We start from the raw sequence: 19,175 nt of genomic DNA on the forward strand, positions 1-19,175 counted from the left end.
ATCCAATCATAGCTGAGTCTCATCCAACAGATCCCTGGCCTATATACTTGATGGAGGATGAGGTTGAGGAGGCCCATGGTTTGTTCATGCTGGTCAAATATACAAACTTTATTGCACTCAATCCAATCTGTAGTTACAGAATAAAAACCCTGTTTGACCAAGTGGTCTAGTGTTCCCTCGTTGCCCCCCATAGTATGTTTCATTGCTTTTTCGTAGAACATTTCAATACTCGACCGTAGCTGCAAGTGGTTGTAACTAGTCTCATCTCTTCCAATTCTTGATGTTTATTTACTGTTAAACTAAACATAATATTAATCACACAAGTAGTTCATCTAACAGGGCAGCTCAGTCACGGCTAAACAAGAAAATGCCCTCATTTATTGGAATAACATGTAACGAAAAGAGAGCTAATTCAACTTTTCTTCTCATAAAACTAAACGACTGATGAGAGAATGAGAGAGGAATAATAAACAGAAAACCATTTAGTCCATCATGTACAAGGAAACGAAGAGGACTTAAATCAATCTGGTTTATGAAGTATTTGTCTCTGTTAGTTTTATCAGTCTATTTCTGTAATAGAACTGATTCTTTGCCAATGACCTGACCTGTCTAATATATTGTTCTGAAGCCACCACCTCTTCCATCAGTGCCTCGTCCAATGCATAAAGCACGTCTTCTATAGCCTTGTCTTTTACCATGAAGTTGAGTCTGCTTGCCGACTCTAAATCTGCAGCCTGAAATGCTCCCATATCATCATCAACTTCAGTGGAAACATCAAAGTTGGAGCCATGAACTTTCAACCAGTCTTCCAATTTGTCAACTTCCTCTGTCACTTCTGCCAGTCTACGCTCCAAACTTGTTTTTTCATGTTCAGCCCCCTCTAAAATGGTTGTGGTGATTTTGGCTCGGTCCTTCAGCCGATCTTGCAACCTTAGTAGTCCTTGTATATCCTCGTCCAGTTGGGCACGTATGGACACCACATCACAGTGAAGCGCCCCAAAGAGACGGTCGATTGCCTCTTCTTTTGAGGCAAGACAAGGGTTAGTGAATCTACGCATAGCAGAGGGTGAAGGAAAAGAGAAAGGATGATGGTGAGAAAAGAGGAGAACAAGGTTGTGTGCAAGGTCAGATAGGTTGGAGCGAGGGTAAAGCCAGGTCTCGAGGTAGGGTAAAGTAGTAAAGCCAGACGAATCAACAAAAGGGTGGTAGCCAAGAACTGGGTTGTCGGAGGTTGAAGATAAGAAGACAATAGGAGGAGCTGAAGGATAGTTCTGATGAACCCAGATGGTAAGAGGTACAGGAGGTGTGATCTTGGAGACCAGAAGATGACCTTTAGCATTTAAAAGGTAAACTGTGGCACCATCATTATGGACAAATTTGTCAGCCGAGGGGAAGAGAGTGGGAAAATCCTGGAATAGGGAGAGCAAGTGCCGGCGGATTACCCATTTCTGATCAGGGTCTCCATAGGATAGCGCAAAAGGGAAGGAACAAGCAAGAGCAGCATCCACGAATTGGATTATTGAACATAGTTGTGCCATTGGTAAAAGAGTGAGCCATAGGGAAGACTTAATAATAAGAAATTAAAAAAATATATAGATTAAAAATCTGTTTTTTTCCTTCAAAATATATGTTTGGTAATCATACATGTATGGATCTGATATAGTCTTTTCTTTTTGTTTTGTACATTACAAAAAGGCTAGAAGTTGAATTCAAGGTTATATTATATATTCAATGTCTTTAAGCTAGTTTAGTTGGATGATGATGAAAATTCAAGGTTATATTATATATATAATAATGATTAATGACCGTTGCTGGATGTTTCTTTCCACCTTCTTCCCCAAGAAACACATCAGTCAACGAATCCAGTATGTTTCTACTAAATTTCTTTTAGGAAACTCATTAATTAAATATAATATTATGAGAGTTAAATAATATTGGCTTTACCAGATCTCAACTAAATATTCGTATCAAAGCTTTCTTATTTTAATTTTATTGATTCATGTTTCATAAAGGGTACTTTCATATTTGATAAGATGTAATTCAACTAATCAAGGGTGAACCAGGAGAATTCAGACCCAGTATTGTTTTGAAGATTGAGCATGCTTTGACGAGGTGAAGGTACATTTTTGGAACGGGTAGTAAGTTTGCAGGTGTTGTTTGGCAGAAGGCTTATTCCCTATTTCTCCCCTCTAGAACTCAACTATACATATCTTTTTTGTAACATGGCAACTCATGGGCTAGCTCACTTCACTCTTAGCTAGGCGAGACTGCTCCATGCATGACATAGTCTGTTATTCTGGATTTTATTAGGTCTATTGTGGAAAAAGAGATGTAATCTATCTTCTTGTTTGATTGTGCCTTTTGGGGTTCAAAAAGTTTAAAAAAGTTTGCTGCAGGTGATAGTGGGAACTGTGGGTTGAAACCAGATTGTAGTATCAATACAGAAGCTTACTGATTGAGATATTCACGTAGACAGTTGGTGAACAATCTATTTGAAATACGTAGGCACATCCTTTTCTTCTTTCGTTGTTTCATTTTTATATACCTTGTGCTTTTTTTTTCCTTTATTCAACAAGAGAAGGGACCATGTAAGGCTTAAAATACATCCATGAACTCCCAATAGTTTGTTTTGTGAATCTGCTCCAGTCCTGAACTCTCAATTTTTATATACCTTTTTGCTTTTTTTTTTTTAATAAAGGATTTCAAATTGCAGCTTATTGTAATGTTATTAGCTGTGAATATCTCAAATTAAAGGAGGGGAGGGAAGCTAGAAATGTAAAGGGTCATCGATCTGAGAAACGGATTGGACTGACCACTGAGTCATTGACCGGACCAATAAAGGAATTTGCAGTGGGTCGTGGACGGTGAGTGACAGTTGAACAACAAAAGAGTTGAAGATTACCAAATTTAGATTACCAGAAAACATTAACAAAATAGCCCACTTGTCACAGGTCAGGATCTGCATCTTTTTTATTGGATAGTTAGGTGCTCTAAGAAGTAGAAGCACCCCATCGTGTTATTTTAAGCTCAAATACATATAAATACAATATATACAAATACAAGGTATACAAGGTTTTATATTGTAATTATTTGTATGGGTAAAATACAAAACCTTCCTAAAGTGTCTGACAATCATAAAACCTCCGTTTCATTTTATTAAATAAAATACCTCTCCTTAACTTAAAAAAAAAATCGATAAAAACCTCCCTTCCATCATTTAAAAAACGTTAAACTGATGAATCAATTTCTTTAAATGCATTTTTATAAATTATTTTATATACAAAATTGTTGAAATGACCCTATTTTGATGAAATTCTTGGATCCACCTTCACCTATTTACTTCAAATAGGGGAGAGGAAAATAAAATGGAAGTGAAAATTTCTACTGGGTTTACTTGAGCCAACAGGTCTGCCTACTACAAAGCAAACAATGAAAGAGATGAGTCAATACTGTTCTTTAGGCTCCGTTTGGAAGGAGTATAAATGCAAATAGGTAGAGTGCAAAACTTTATATTTTGTATTATTTTGTATATATTTGCATTGCACATATTTACATTTATACTCTTTTCAAAGTGAACCTTAGTTATCTCGTGGGAGTGTTTGGAGGAGCAAAAATTGACAAAGCAGCATTTTTGGAGTGTTTGGAGGAGACGAAAAGGGAGGCAAGATATATTATAGAAACTAGCTTAAAGAGGTACGTGGAAGCAGCCAAAAGCGGTTTTCTGGTTCTTTAGAGTGAAGGTGGTTTTAGAAATTAAGCAGTATATTTTTGGGCAGGAAGAACGCAGACAAATAAGCGGTTTTATAACCACAGAGGAGCAGATTCATTGGTTTGGATCCTGATCGTTACTCTTGACTGGGGGAATTTCACAACCACAGAGCAGAAATAGGCACTTGATGCTTATTCTAAGTACTTACTACTTATTCTAAGTATTTATTCTAAGTGCTTATTTAAACAAGTACTTAAGATTGTTTGGTGACCCTTTTATCTAGGGTTGTCAATGGGTCGGGTCCTGGTTCAGAGTTCTATCCCATTGGCTCGGTCTTAGTTCTTTATTGTGTGTCCCGATTGTTATCGGTTCAGATCTAGTTTTAGCTGTCCCGAACCGATTAAATATTATAACATTTATGATATGTTAATGGTATTTTACATAATATTAGTTATAGTAGATGTCTAAAATTGTCCATGTAATAGAAGTACTTTATTAATGAAATCCTATGCACCCCTAAACCCTTTAGTTTTTCACTCTTTCTATTATTAATGAAATACTAGTTCTAAAACCTAAACTATTCTCATCTCATCTGCCGCCCACTAAGGGAGACACCTACACCAAAACCAAACACCACTCACAAAACTTTGAGACGTTGCAGTTGTAGGCGATAGGCAGAAGACGAGATCTTCTTGTTGGGAAGTGTAGCGATGGCATCTATGTAGAGAATGAATGCAAGAAAAGAAAAAACGGCAGTGGCAAGTAACCATTAATCGGTGATTTTTCTTCTTGAACTGCAGCAGGAAATGACCATCTAATCTGAGCTATGGTTTTTTTCTTCTTGAATCCCCACAGTATTTTGGTTTATATCAGTTGATTTTTCTTCTTGAACGGCAGAAACATGTTGCAGTAGCAGGTAGCACTTTGAATTGTGTTTTCTTCCTTTATGTGATTCTATTTTTATTTTTTATTTCTTTCGGTACATGGGGATGCTTGACGGCCCAATAATAGAGGGTTACCGTTGCCTCTTTGCCTAAGCTCCTATTTACAACTCTGCCAAGTATTTTCCACATTCAATTTGATTCCAGCAACGAGTAACCATTAGGGCAGATTCGAAATTCGATTGCAGACTTGCAGCTTTACCTCTTAATCTTTGAAGGAAAACCCTCTGAATTGTTCTTATCGAGCCAGACCTGACTAGCCTGATTAATAATCAATATGGTTTTGGGTCCCAAACTATTGTTCCGATAGGGTTTGGTTCGGGACCGGAACAATCTAATTTTTTGTTGGTTTGGAAAGGATACTTATTGGGATGGAGATATTTGGCGAACCACTTTCCCAATAAGTACTTATTTAATCAGAAATGACATTTTTAGCCCCTTGCATATGGGGTCGCAACCAAGCAGTAGGAAAGCTTTGCAGTTTGTAGAATAAGCAGAAATGCAGAATCTGACACCACCCAACACACGGATCATTGACACCAACTGCTCTAACTTTCTGATTCAACTTCTAAAAAATAGTCGTTAAGGGCTGTTTGAAGTTAACCCCAACTTTTGATTCCTCAATAATATCCACCCATGGCTTCTCCTACTTCTTCATCGTCCAGTCGCATTAACATGTTCTGGCATGAAGGGATGCTACTGGGATCGGCATCTTCAACACCGTGATGGACCCAAGTTTCCTCGATGTCTTGGAAAAGAATCCGGAGAACCCAGATAAAGTGAAAAACATGGTCGCTTTCCTCAAAGGGGGTCCTATCTCTCCCAATATATCCTAGCATATCAGAAGACCTGTAATCATGGTTTTTAAAATCGGATCAGACCGGATGGTCGGACTGGAAAAACCGGGAATCAGTCACCTGATCGGTTCCGTTTTCCTCTAAAATTGTTTTTTCCCCCCAAAACCGTTGATTTTGCTCAGCAAACCGCTGAATCGGCCGGTTAACTGTTCAAACCGTTCAAACGGTTTCGACTGTTTTTCAATTTTTTTTAATTTTTAATTTTTTTGTTAGAACGGGCCGACCATTCGGGTTGAACGGTCAGACTGTTCGAACCGATAACCAGACCCCTGACCGATTAGGTCTCCGATTCATTTTTAAAAACCATGCCTATAATATCTCTGATTGCTCTCGTTCTACACACTAGGTGCTTTAATTTCTAGAGCTTTCCATCTTTTATTTTCTTTTGCTCTTTTATAATTCAATTTGTTTTGAAAAGGGGTAATTTGGTCCTCTGAATGATGATATGACACATGGCATTCAAGTGATACCTTAGCACCGAATAAGCAAATCGCCTCGGCAAGTCAGCTGGCAGCACATCGTAGGACCGACCTAAAAGTATCTCGGCCTAGCCGACCTAAAAGACCCCTGAACAGGGAGAGACCTAATTTAGGGACCGGCCAAGGTAAGAAAGTACTATCAACAACCTACGAAGCATGCACTTGCTGACTTGTTGCTTAGATCCGTTGCTAGACTGAGTTCCCCAGAATATTAATGAATTGATCGTTAGGTCGGACTGCCCGCATCATGCACATCAGAGCGAATCAAATGGACAACCCATTGCACAGATTACGTAACCGGCATTAGTATTCTCCTGACTTAATGGAAATGGCTCTATGAAAACCTAAGACCCGTTATGAGAAGGTCTCAGAGCACCACGCCTATATAAAGGGCTCATTTCTACCTAAGGAGATACACGTGATTAAGCACTTGCACTCTCTAAATCCTCTGAAATTCTTAGGAATTCTTTGCTGACTTGAGAATTGGAGTGCCCACTCCAGGTGGAAACAACCCGGGCACTCTAACTCTTTCTCTTGCAGAGCAGTACAGCTCGGCCAGCCCTAGCTCAGCCCAACCCAGTTTGGCCACCAACAAGTTAAACATCCGATTCGGCGTCCAGGTCACCTGACATGTGAGAGCCGTCAGATTGCGCTACATCATGTCTAGTTTCACCATTTTTGAAGCATTGAACCCTACGAATTTAAATTCAATATCCATTCCAAACACTAACTCCACCTAACATAACCAAACCTCACTCACATGTACTGATTTACAGGTACACATCGACACTATACGTACTTAACTGAGTTCATGCCTTGGTTGGGCACATGAGCGATCGATGCACAAGTTGGTTCAGTCGTCACAAACCTTTCATCGCTTCCAGAGAGGTGTCTATGGCTGTTGCCATTTTGATTATTGGACATTGTGCAGACATCGGTTGGATACACGAGGGCGGAGGGGAGTCGATGGCATATGCCATAGTTTGTTTTGTTTTGGGGTTTTGGTTGCTTGATGCCTGATGAGGGCAGATTTGGCCCTCCACTGACATCATGACACATGGCATCTCAGAACAACTCGGTGACACCCCAAAACCACCTAGGTGACAACTTGCCTTAGCCAAAATGATGGAGTCCCAACTAGCGACCTGGCGACCTGGTGACTTGGCGACCTGCCTTTGTCACCAAACTGGAGATCTGCCTCTTTTGCCGACTTGGCGAGTGGCGACATGCCTTTGTTGCCGACCTGGTGACCTGCCTCCTCCACTGACCTGGTGGAAACCTAGCTGGCGACCTCATCCACAACTCGGGCGGCTAGCAGCACTTTGTCCAGGGCCGACTTGTGGTACCTCGTCAATATCGGCGAAGCAGCCTCGACGTGAGGTGCGGCATCCCTCGAGGGCTTGCTGACCTAATTGAGGTCCAGGTGGCGACCTGTGAGACGTGCTCACCGATAAATTCTGCACGCATACCATTACTCCCGGGTCTCTGGGAAGTCGGTCTCTCACACCGAATGTTTTGGAGAAAACCGAGTAAGGTGCAAAGATTAGCCTATGTGCACGACTACCTCCGAGGACATCGGAGCAGTTAGGCATGTCTTCCCGGAGATCCCGGGCGCGTTGCGTGATGCCCACGCCAAACAATGCCTATATAAAGGCCTTACCTCCAACAACAGAAGGGACATGTGCAATTTAGTTTTCGCAGCTCTCTAACTCTCTTACTTTAAGCTCTCTCACAAAATCTCTGCATTCGCTAATTAAGCATCGGAGTGCCCACCCCGGGTAAAGCAACCTAGGCACTCTGACACCATTTCCTTGTAAGTCACATCAGAGCCACCTCTCTAGCTCGTCACCATATAGCCAGGCATCAGAGCCACCTCTCCAACTCGTCACCAGTTAGCTAGGCATAAGATGCACCTCTCCAACTCATCACCAATCAGCTAGGCATCAAAGCCATCTCTCCAGCTCATCATCATCCAGCTAGGCATCAGAGCCACCTCTCTATCTCATCGCCATTCAGCTAGGCATCAGGAGCCACCTCTCCAACTCGTCACCGTACAGCTAGGCGTCAAAGCCACATCCCAGCTCGTCACCATTCAAGTAGGCATCCAAGCCACCATCCAAGTAGGAACCACTCAGCTAGGCATCTGAGTCACCAGCTAGCCGGGAACTGCCAAAACGTGCATCATCAATTGGCCAAGGAGTTATCCCCAGGTAGATACTTCGACCCTCAAGTCAGTTGAAGAAGGTGGGTGGTCGAGCTGAGCAATTATAGGGCAGTGCTAGTCCGAGCAAAGTAACGGTATGGGAGTTAAGAGATGGATCATTTTCCTTGAGCAAGGGACACCTTTTATAGCCGAATCTGTGTCCTTATCGGATGAGGCTTTTGTGGTTGTCGGGATGAGGTTAACCGCCGAGGTCTTTGGGATAAGACTTAATCCCCAACGGATTTGTCCCCATCTGCTCTCCTATCTTGGTTGTGCTTATCCTCATGGCGTGGTGCCATCGTGACCAGAGGGATAAGGTGGGGCCACGGAGGTGATGCAATGCTGACATAACCGCAAAGTCAAGCTAGGTCGCAAAGACAACGACGAAACTATAGGAAAGATTTTTATGATTGCTAGAAACTTTAGGGAAGGTTTTTGTATTTTTCCTATTTGTGTTTATACACTTCCTAGACTAAGCCAGATTTTGTTTTATTAAAATTTTAAAATGGCTTCATTTCTATTTGAATCAACATTATTTTTGTAGCAAACCTATTTTAGACGATCAATTTATGATTAGAGATGTGCTCTCCCAACTGTAACTGGTGAGGGGCATTTTGGTCCCTCCACACAACTAATGACACGTGGCACAGTGCCAAGTCAGCAGGCTAGCTTGACAAGTCAGCACATGACACCCGACATCAGGTGGGCGGCTGAGTTGGGGCGAGCTTGAGCCACCGCCAACATGAGCTCACCCAAACCATTCCACGCGCCACACCCTAGTGGGGGCAGTCACCGTGACCATAAGGAGCAGCTTGTCAAACCGTGCGCCACAGAATGACGTGCCAACATGCCTTATATTACGGAAACAGCTCCACCAAAGACTCAAAGACGTTACCCAAGGCACCTAAACCCTAGATAACTGTAAAAGGTACTCCAAATCCGCTCCTAAAGGTATGCGCACTAAAGCACTTACGCTCTCTCATACATTCTCACGAAATTCCCGTGTTGACTTAAGCATCGGAGTGTTACCCCAGGTAAAAATTACCCAAGAACTCACACTCTTCTCTCTTTACAGCTCTTTTCAGCTCGGGTGCACAGATATCAGCTCAGCCGCAGCTCGACACTGTTAGATCAGAACCTTGTTCGAGCCCAACCACAAGACACAAGGGAGTGACCAGATTGTACATCATCAATAACCATGTATGGGAGAGCCTGCTAATGAACAAAGGTGAAATGTTCTGATTTTATTTGCAGATGTAACCTGAGGCTACATAGATAGGGTAGTTATTCTTTAAAAACTCCTTTGTAGTAATCAAAAGAATTCTTATATTTAATCAAACATTGAACCTATCGGCTTTGCCTATTTATTATTTGCTGAGAGAAATTGCAAAATGTATGCAGTAGAAGAGAGTCCAAACTAACCTAAACTAGTTGTTTATTTATTTATTTGTGTGTGTGTTTTATTCACTTAGCTGCGTTTCTGTAGACTGTAGAGTTCGTCAGGCCCAGGCCTGGCCCATATACTCTGCCCAGTTCAACATTTTGCTAAAGTCCATATCCGAGTTCTAAACCAAACCTTATTTTATAAAAGCACTAAAATATAAAATTTTATTTCACACATAAATAATTATATAAAGGAAGAAAAAAGATATACTTCCCCTATGTATTCAAGATTAATATACTCGATTTATATTATCCCTCTGTGAGCCAACAGGGATAGAACGTGGACCCGATTCCTAATGGATCTTATATTTATAGACCTTGTTGGGTATCTGCAAACCTTGTCCAAAGTTGGACCGAGTTCCTAAAACCATTATGGTCCAAACTAGACCAGATTGTAATCAATCCAATATTTTTGGACAAGAAAGGAAGAAACGTACTAATTAGGCACAATTAGGTTATAAAACTATCTATCTATCTATCTATCTATTTATCTATATATATATATATATATATACATATTAAAATGAAGCAGTCAAGAAATTTTTTTCTTTTTTTGAATTTTTATTTTTTTTATTCCATGTCATTTTTTAAACTTCCCAACAAGATGCAATGAGATGCATTTTCCCAATAACCTAAATACACTTTTCTCCTAAAATTTCTCCTAAACTACCTCTCCCACTATCCCCCACTTTCTCCAAAATTTTCTCTAATTCCTACTTATCTTCTAAATTATCTCTAATTCCTATTTATCCTCCCCCCTACTTTTTATCTATATCTATCTAAAGAAAAGTTTGGATTAAAAAAATTTAAGAATTATTTAAATATTCTAACAAAATTATATGATAACTTTAAAATATTTGTTAAAAAATAAGAAAATTATATTTTTACAAAATATATCACGAAATTATGTACTAACAATTTAAATTATGTTTTTCCAGATTAACAATTTAAGTGTTTTTCAAATATTTAATAATATGTAATAGCTTTAAATAAATAAAATTCAAATAACAAAAAAATTTAAATATTTAAATAACTAAATATTTATCATAACTAGATTTTAAATAGTATTAAAATTAATAATAATTTAATATATTACAAAATTAATAATGAAATTATGTAATAAATTTATTTTAAAAAAATACTATTATCTGAAAGCTTTTTGGGGATTCAGGTCCCCACGGGGAACCCATTCCCGTCGAGGATCGGGGATGGAGGTTAATTTCAGAATCGGGATCGGGAACGGGGAATATGATCCCTGCCCCATTGCCATTCCTACACACCTTATAGTTTTACATATTTACTTTAACCTACCTTATAGTTTTTATTTTTCTAAAACATCCCATATATTTTACAACTTATTTATTTAATCAACCTTTCATTAAGTAGAGTTTGTTTTGCCATTAGACCCATGAATTTTTTTTTTCAAAAATACCTTTAACACTTTTTGTATAGAAAACAAAATTGACCAAATATAGCCAATAGAGTGGTTGTCCGTGCCTTATTAAGGGCAAAAATGGTATTTTATTTTTATTTTCTTTTGATTAAATTTATTTTAATGAACATTAGGGTCAACACTGTTATTTTCCACTATCACCTAATGGAAGATTGACTAAATCCATTACAAATTATAAGTGGTGTTTTAGTAAAATGCTAACTATAGGGTAGATTTTAGTAAATCCATGAAACTATAAGAGGTATTTTAGTAAATGACCCTTTCTATTATTTAACTTTTGCCTAATAAATCCCGTGCATCACATAGGTCCATGCTAGTATATATTAAAACAAAGTGGTCAAAAAAATTTCTCCTTTTTTTGAATTTTTTATTTTTTTATTCCATGTCATTTTTAAACAACCAATGATATGCACTTTCCAAAAACCTAAATAATCTCTTCTCCTAAAATTTCTCATAAACTACCTCCCCTACTATCTCCCACTTTCTCCAAAATTATATCCAATTCTAATTTATCTTGTAAATTATCTCTAATTCCTATTTATTTCCAAAATTATCTCTAATTTCTTAGAGAGTTTCTCTCCTAAATTATCGCTAATTCTTATTTATCCTCTCCCTTACATTTTATCTATATCTATCTAAAGAAAGTTTGGATTAAAAATTTTAAGAATTATTTAAATATTCTAATAAAATTAAATAATAACTTTAAAATATTTATTAAAAACACAAAATAATAATTTTATAGTTTTACAAAATATATCACGAAATTATGTGCTAACAATTTAAAATTTTATAGTTTTTCAAAAATTTAATAATATTTAATATCTTTAAATAAATAGAATTCAAATAACAAAAAAAGTTTAAATATTTTCTAGATTATTTAAATATTTATCATAACTAGATTTTCAATAGTTAAAATAACAGAATTATGTAATAAATTTAAAAAATTTCTTCAAAGTAGAAACATAATTATAACATGATATTCAAATTAATAATAATTTAATATATTACAAAATTAATAATGGAATTATGTAAAAATAGTATAAATTATGACTTTATGGATAATTAAATTGAATAAATAATTAATATATTTAAATTTCAATATTTTACATATTATTTAAGTATTTAAATAACTAAATATTTTAAATAAAAAAATTTTAACATAACTAGACTTTAAATATTTAAAATAATGAAATTATGTAATAAATTTAGAAAAAATCTGAAGAGTAGAAAAATAATTACAACATAATATTGTAATAACTAATTTCACTTATATCAAGTAATAAGTCAAGAAAATAACTTTCAAAAAATAATATTTATTAATAATAAATTTAAACTCTTAATTTGTATTTTTATATAAATAAATAAATATATATATATTAAAATTAATATTTATTGTATTTCAGTAATTATTTATTGTTTTCATGATAGATGTATTTTCAATGATTTTGTATAAATTTATTTTGTTTTGTTATTTAACAGAAAATTTCAATAAGTATTGGAGATTAAACTACTCTTACTGAATTTTTTAAATTTAATTTATTGTACTTATTGAATTTCTTGTATTTTTGTTATAAGTTAGTGATTAATTCATATTTATTAGAGATTAAACTATTATTTGAGATTATACTGTTTATTGACTAAGTTAATATGTTTTTAGTACTCATTGTCTTTTTGTAATTATTGTATTTTTCATTACCAATATATTTACAATAATTGTGTATTTTTGCTATAAATTTTCAACAATGGTTGGAGATTAAACTATTGTTATTTATCAGAGATAAGACTATTAATTTAGCTAAAATTATGAGTGTTCATGAGTTGGTTCAGTCTGGTCGTAGGCTATTTGGCCAACCAAATTGACCTAGTTAGGTTGGGGAGTTGGTCAGCTAAAATCGACTGACTTTTTGTGAAAATTGACCCACTCAAGTTGTATTAGTTTGGGTCGGTTTACACAAAAGGTCATCCGGTTCAAAAGATTTAAACTTAAAAATTAAATTAAAATTTAAAAATTATAGTATAAATATTAAAAAAAATAAATTTAAATATTAGATTTATGAAATAAAACATTTTAGACTAAGAAAAATGGAAAATTTCACACTTTTCAAATTAAAAATGAAATAAATTCAATAAATAATTATTATTTTAAAATTTAAGCATTTTACATATTATTTCAGTATTTAAATAACTAAATATTTTAAATAACAAAATACTTAACCTAACTATATTTTAAATAGTTAAAATAAAGAAATTGTGTAATAAATTTAAAAAAAACTGAAAAGTAGAAAAATAATTATAACATAATATTGAACTTAATAATAATTTAATATTTTTACATAATATTGTAAATAACTAAGTTCACTTATATCAGGTAATAACTTGAGAAAATATCTTTCAAAAAAATAAATAATTATTAATAATAATTTTAAACTCTTAATCTATATTTATTATATAATTATATATACTAAAATTAATATTTATTGCATTTCTATAATTATTTGTTGTTTTTTTCTGATAGATGTGTTTTCAATGGTTATGTATAAATTTATTTTTTTTTGTTATTTAATAGAAAACTTTCAATAATTATTGGACATTAAATTACTATTATTGAATTTTTTAACTTTAATTTATTGTACTTATTGTATTTTTTTATAACTTACTGATTAATTAATATTTATTAGAGATTAAACTATTATTTGAGATTATACTATTTATTGACTAAGTTAATATATTTTTAGTACTTATTGTATTTTTGTAATTATTGTAATTATTATAATTTTTCATTACCAATATATTTTCAATAATTGTTGATTTTCGCTATAAATTTTCAATAATTATTGGAGATTAAACTATTGTTATTTATCGAAGATAGGACTATTAATTTAACTAAAATTATGAGTGTTCATGAGTTGGTTCAGTACAACCGTGGGCTATTTGCCAACCAAATTGACCTAGTCATGTTGAGTAGTTGGTTAGTTGAAACAGACTACCTTTTGTGAAAACTGATCCACTCAAGTTGAATCAATTTGGGTCGATTTTCACAAAAGGTCAGTCAGTTCAAAAGATTTAAACTAAAATTTTTAATTTAATTTTAAAAATTACAATGCAATTATTGAAAAATAAATTTAAATTTTATATTTATTAAATAAAAATTTTTAGACTAAGAAATTTGGGAAATTTCTCACTTTTCATATTAAAAATTATATTTAAAATATAAAATATTAATATATATCCATGGTTAGGTTGTTTGATTTTGGTTAGTTTACAAATGGCCGAAGTGAAATTGATCCAACTTGGTCGAATTGATAAACTTTTGAAACAAAGCCGACCTAAAATACTAGAAAACCAACCAACTCGGGTCGAGTTGAACAAGTTGGTCAGTTTCATAAGTTTGTTGAATAAACCTAACTAAAATTAATTATTGTTACTTTTGTATTATAAAAAATTCATTAAAAGTAGTATATAAAATATGAAAAATTATTAATTATTTAAAAGGTTGAAAATATATAAAACAATTGTATGCTTTTATGCGTTTCTATTAGGGTCATTTACTAGAATATACCTTTAGGGATGGCAATTTTCCCCATCCAAGACGAGGACCCAACTTACCCGACCCAATGGGGCTGGGGATGGGGATTGTTTCGGCGGGGTGAGGACGAGGACGGGGATTGAGGTCCCTGCCTTGCCCTGACCTCGATTATATATATATATATATATATATATATATATATATATATAATGTTATTTATATTAAATATAATATTATTATTTATATTATATATATCATAACATATTTACAATATTATTTATAATTCAAATTTTTTATTTGTTTTAAATAATTTTATTTTAAAAAATACTATTTATCTGAAAACATTTTGGGGATTTGGGTCCCACGGGGAATTCATCCCTTTCGGGGATTGGGGATGGGGATTAATTTTAGAATCGGGGTCAGGGAATATGATCCTAGCCCCAAACCCACCCCGTTGCCATTCCTACCCACCTTATAGTTTTACATATGTACTTAAACCTACCTTATAGTTTTCATTTTAGTAAAACATCCCATATATTTTACAACTTATTTACTTAATCAACATTTCATTAAGGAGCGTTTGTTTGAACATTAGGCCCATAATTTTTCATTCCAAAAATACCCTTAAAACTTTTTTTTTGTATAAAAAACAAAATTGACCAAATATAGCCAATAGAGTGGTTGTCTGTGTCTTATTAAGGGCAAAAATGGTATTTTATTTTTATTTTCTTTTGATTAAATTTATTTAAATGAACATTAGGGTCAACACTGTCATTTTCCACTATCATCTAATGGAAGATTGATTAAATCCATTGCAAATTATAAGTGGTGTTTTAGTAAAATGCTAACTATAGGGTAGATTTTAGTAAATCCATGAAACTATAAGGGGTATTTTAATAAATAACCGTTTCTATTATTTAGTTTTGTCTTAATAAATCCTGTGCAACGCACGGGTCCCCGCTAGTATCAACATATTTTGTAGTCGGAGGCTACACAAAACAATCAAATCGAGCTGTCATTGTTAGATCGCCCTCTCATTTTCTAAGAAAATCTTGAACTTGACAATCTGTTAGTCTCTCATATCCCAACTTCACATCGAAGAGAGAGGGAAGAAGAGAGTAGCCCACTTTGATTAGCCAATGTTGCCCAATGCTACATGCTACACACTAATCAGGTATTAGGGATAATTATTCAGGTTTCCAGTCCTAGGCCTAGATCTATACTCGACCTTGTTTAAGTTAAGTCTAGGGGTTTCAATGGTATTCGAATATCCATTTTTGAATTCAAAATTTGACATAATCAAATTAAATTAGGATAATTTGAATATTATAATTGGTCTAATTTAGATATTTTATTCATAATGTTTAAGTCAAAGTTTTTAAAATCGGACCAGACAAGGAATCATTCTGGGGTCCAGTTCCCAGGTTGAATGGTGCAACCGTCCAATCCAAATGGACAGCCCACTCTAACAAAAATAATAAAAAAATTATAAAAAAAAGTTAGAAAAAATGGCCAAAAATGTTGTCTGGGTTAATGGTTTGACGGTTCGACCACCTGGGTCAACGGTTCATTGACCAAACCAATAGTTTTTGGCCAAAAGACGGTTTTAGGGTGAAACGAAATGACAAGTTCCCGGTTTTTCCAATCCAGTCGTCTAGTCTGAGGATAATAATTTGAAGGACATGTGTTAAACAAAAATCATGAAGTGTTTGTTCAATGTGTTCACCAAGCATATATATACCTACCTGATCGGAACTCACCACCTTTGTATTTTCCTCCTTTTTTTTTAATTAAAGTAGAGAGAAATCTAATTGGCAATCTCCTTCTCATATTTCTTTAACGCTTAGGACTTGTTTGATTCACAGGAATAGAGGTCTGGAATTGGAATCAGAACAGTTTATTCCAATTCCAACTGATTGGTTGGGTGGAATTAGATTTCCCATTCCTGGTGGAATAGCATCTCCCTATTTGAGGGAATGGTCATTTCCTCCCCCACCCTTGGGAATGAGATTCCATTCCAGCTTATTTCAATTCTGATTCAAATTTCCATTTGAACATTTGGCAATAAAATCATTCCAATTCCAATTCTGAGGGATTTGGACTGCAATTCCAACTATGAATCAAATGGACCCTTAAGCTTGAATAGTTTGGGAAAAGTCATATTCCTCTTCAAGAGAAATTGAAAGTAAAAACCGTTGTAGCATATCCTTTGTGTTGATATTGCGCTACTAGCACTCACTAACTTATAGGCACCGCCCAAGCTTATTAGCTATCATTAGCATTCCTCCAACAGCACCAGGTATTTTTTGATAGGGGCTGTTTAGAGGTGCAAAATGGGTCATGTTGTGCCGGCCTGTGGGCTATCTTAGGCCATGCTGCTCTCCCCAGGGATAATTTGGGGGTCGGCCCGGCGAAGCCCACGGCCTAAGCCCGTTCAGGCCTATGTCGTGCAGTGGGCTGTAGGCCGTGTCGTGGGCCTGGGCCATGTCGAGCTAGGCCACAGGTCAGGCCTTGGGCATGGGCTGAACCAAGCCAAATTGATTTTTTTTTTGTTTTTATTGACATTTTTTATTTTTTATTTCTTTGCTAAGTAAAACTAAAATATTTCACTTTCCTTTGGGAACTATTTGAAAAATAAGAAATCTAACAAAGAAATGAAATAAATTCTTAACCAAATAAGAAGTCAAAGAGGAAAAGACTCAAAGTAAATAACAAATTTGAAGAAAAATAGGAATTTTATTTCATTTAAATTTGAATGATACAAAGCATACAATGGTTAGATGAATGAAATATGAAAATTGGAAAATGGACTAAATTAATAAAATATAAAAATACAATATAGTTACAAATTGAAAATAAAAAATTACATTATTAAAAAATATCAAATAAATTAAATAAAATTAAAACAGAATTTACAATAATTTGAAAAAATGTTATACAACTATTGAGTATACAAAAAAAATTGACTTCATCATTTTCTCCTATTGTTCTTGACTTTGATCATCTGCTTCAGATAAAACGTCAAAGTATAGTGTCATGCCCTCCTAAGTCTTGTAATTTATCCTTAGCGTCCAACCAATCGTTAAAGCAGATGTACATCTCTAGACTTTCATCATTCATGGAGTTTATCTTGTCATCCAACACCCTAGTACCTGCACCAAAACAAGACTTCAATGGAACTATAGACACCGGAGGGATTAATAGATCATGTTCCATGGTGGAGAGAATTGGTTAATTTTTTTATGTTCACTCCACCAACCTAAAATATCAAAATTATTTGTTCCCTTCGAGGTTAAGGAAGAATCACCTAAAGTAGAAAAAATTGCTTATAAATAAAAATTAAGTTTAGTAAATGAACTTGTTGACGAGATAGTGGATTTTTGCTTTATACTCATTAAATAAAAAGGTTTTTTTCTTTCACTACTAGACTCAAGTTCAGAAGTGGAAGATGCAACTATACAAGTTGTAGAATTTTCTTTATTCCCTATCATTTCAAATTCATATAAACTATACATTTCAAATAATAAACTATTAATTTCTTTTTTTATTTCCAAATTTAATATTCATATTTTCACAATATGTTTCATGTAAAATATCTAAACCATCTTTCCTAATCCTATGATCTAATATTGTAGCTAAGCAATAAAGAGAAGAAATGTTCTCCGAATATTTTTAAATTTAATTTCCATTATTTTAACAATACTTTTAAATTGTTGATCCTTTCTATATTTTGAAAACAATCACTACTCATCATTAATTGATAAGCTAAATTACAACTAGTTGGATAATAAATACTCGGCAATTCATTACTTGCATCGTAAAAATGTTTTAAAAAAATCACTTATACAAACTGTCATTTCCCACTCTTCCCCAAATATAATATCAATATGCATTTTTGCATTATAAAAATCACTAAGAATTTGTTTATAAGAAATATAACTTTCTAACATAGCATAGATAGAATTCCATCTAAGTTTAACATCTAATATAAAATATTTATATTTTAAACCATAATTTTGATATAAATATTTAAATTCTTGTTTTCTTGCTCTAAAACTTTTAATATATATAATACAATTTATAATTTTAGAAATATGAGTACAAATAATATTTAAAGCATCCTGAATACATAAATTTAAGATGTGATGTGTACATCTGATATGAAATAATTTACCATTTAAACATGATTTTAATTGAGATCTTAAAATATTTATTGTTGAATCATTATTACTAGCATTATCAAAACTAATAGAAAATCATTTATTATCAATTCTATAAGCACGTAAAGTTTTAAAATACTTGCAGCAATAGTTGGGTTAGTATGTGGCCATTCAAGCCTACTAAAACTTAAAATTCCCTTATTTAAAAACTAATTTTCATCAATAAAATGAGTATTAACATTATAATTAAGATTTGATAACATATAACTTAAATTTAAAAGTCCAGATATCCGAAATAATTGCAACATTATAATTAAGATTTGATAACAAATTAATTAAATTTTGTTTATATGAATAAAAATATTTTAAAGCATCTGATCTAACAGCATTCCTAGAAACTTTTT

General features: G+C 34.0%; 1 protein-coding gene across 1 annotated transcript; it reads right to left on the reverse strand.

The window, feature by feature from the left end:
* Positions 1 to 530: 530 nt before the first annotated feature.
* Positions 531 to 1,538, reverse strand: LOC148879057 (protein ELC-like). The gene has a single exon (XM_088973977.1). It carries the CDS (start codon positions 1,536 to 1,538, stop codon positions 531 to 533), a length of 1,008 nt encoding a protein of 335 aa, XP_088830103.1.
* Between the last annotated feature and the right edge of the window lie 17,637 nt (positions 1,539 to 19,175).

The sequence above is a fragment of the Nelumbo lutea genome, chromosome 1 (genome assembly GCF_056320005.1).
Source record: "Nelumbo lutea isolate HS-2025 chromosome 1, American lotus-T2T, whole genome shotgun sequence".
NCBI classification, from domain to species: Eukaryota; Viridiplantae; Streptophyta; class Magnoliopsida; order Proteales; family Nelumbonaceae; genus Nelumbo; species Nelumbo lutea.

Bases quoted from the DNA above. Each gene is read 5' to 3' on its own strand.
- LOC148879057 (XM_088973977.1), bottom strand. From the start codon at position 1,538: ATGGCACAACTATGTTCAATAATCCAATTCGTGGATGCTGCTCTTGCT.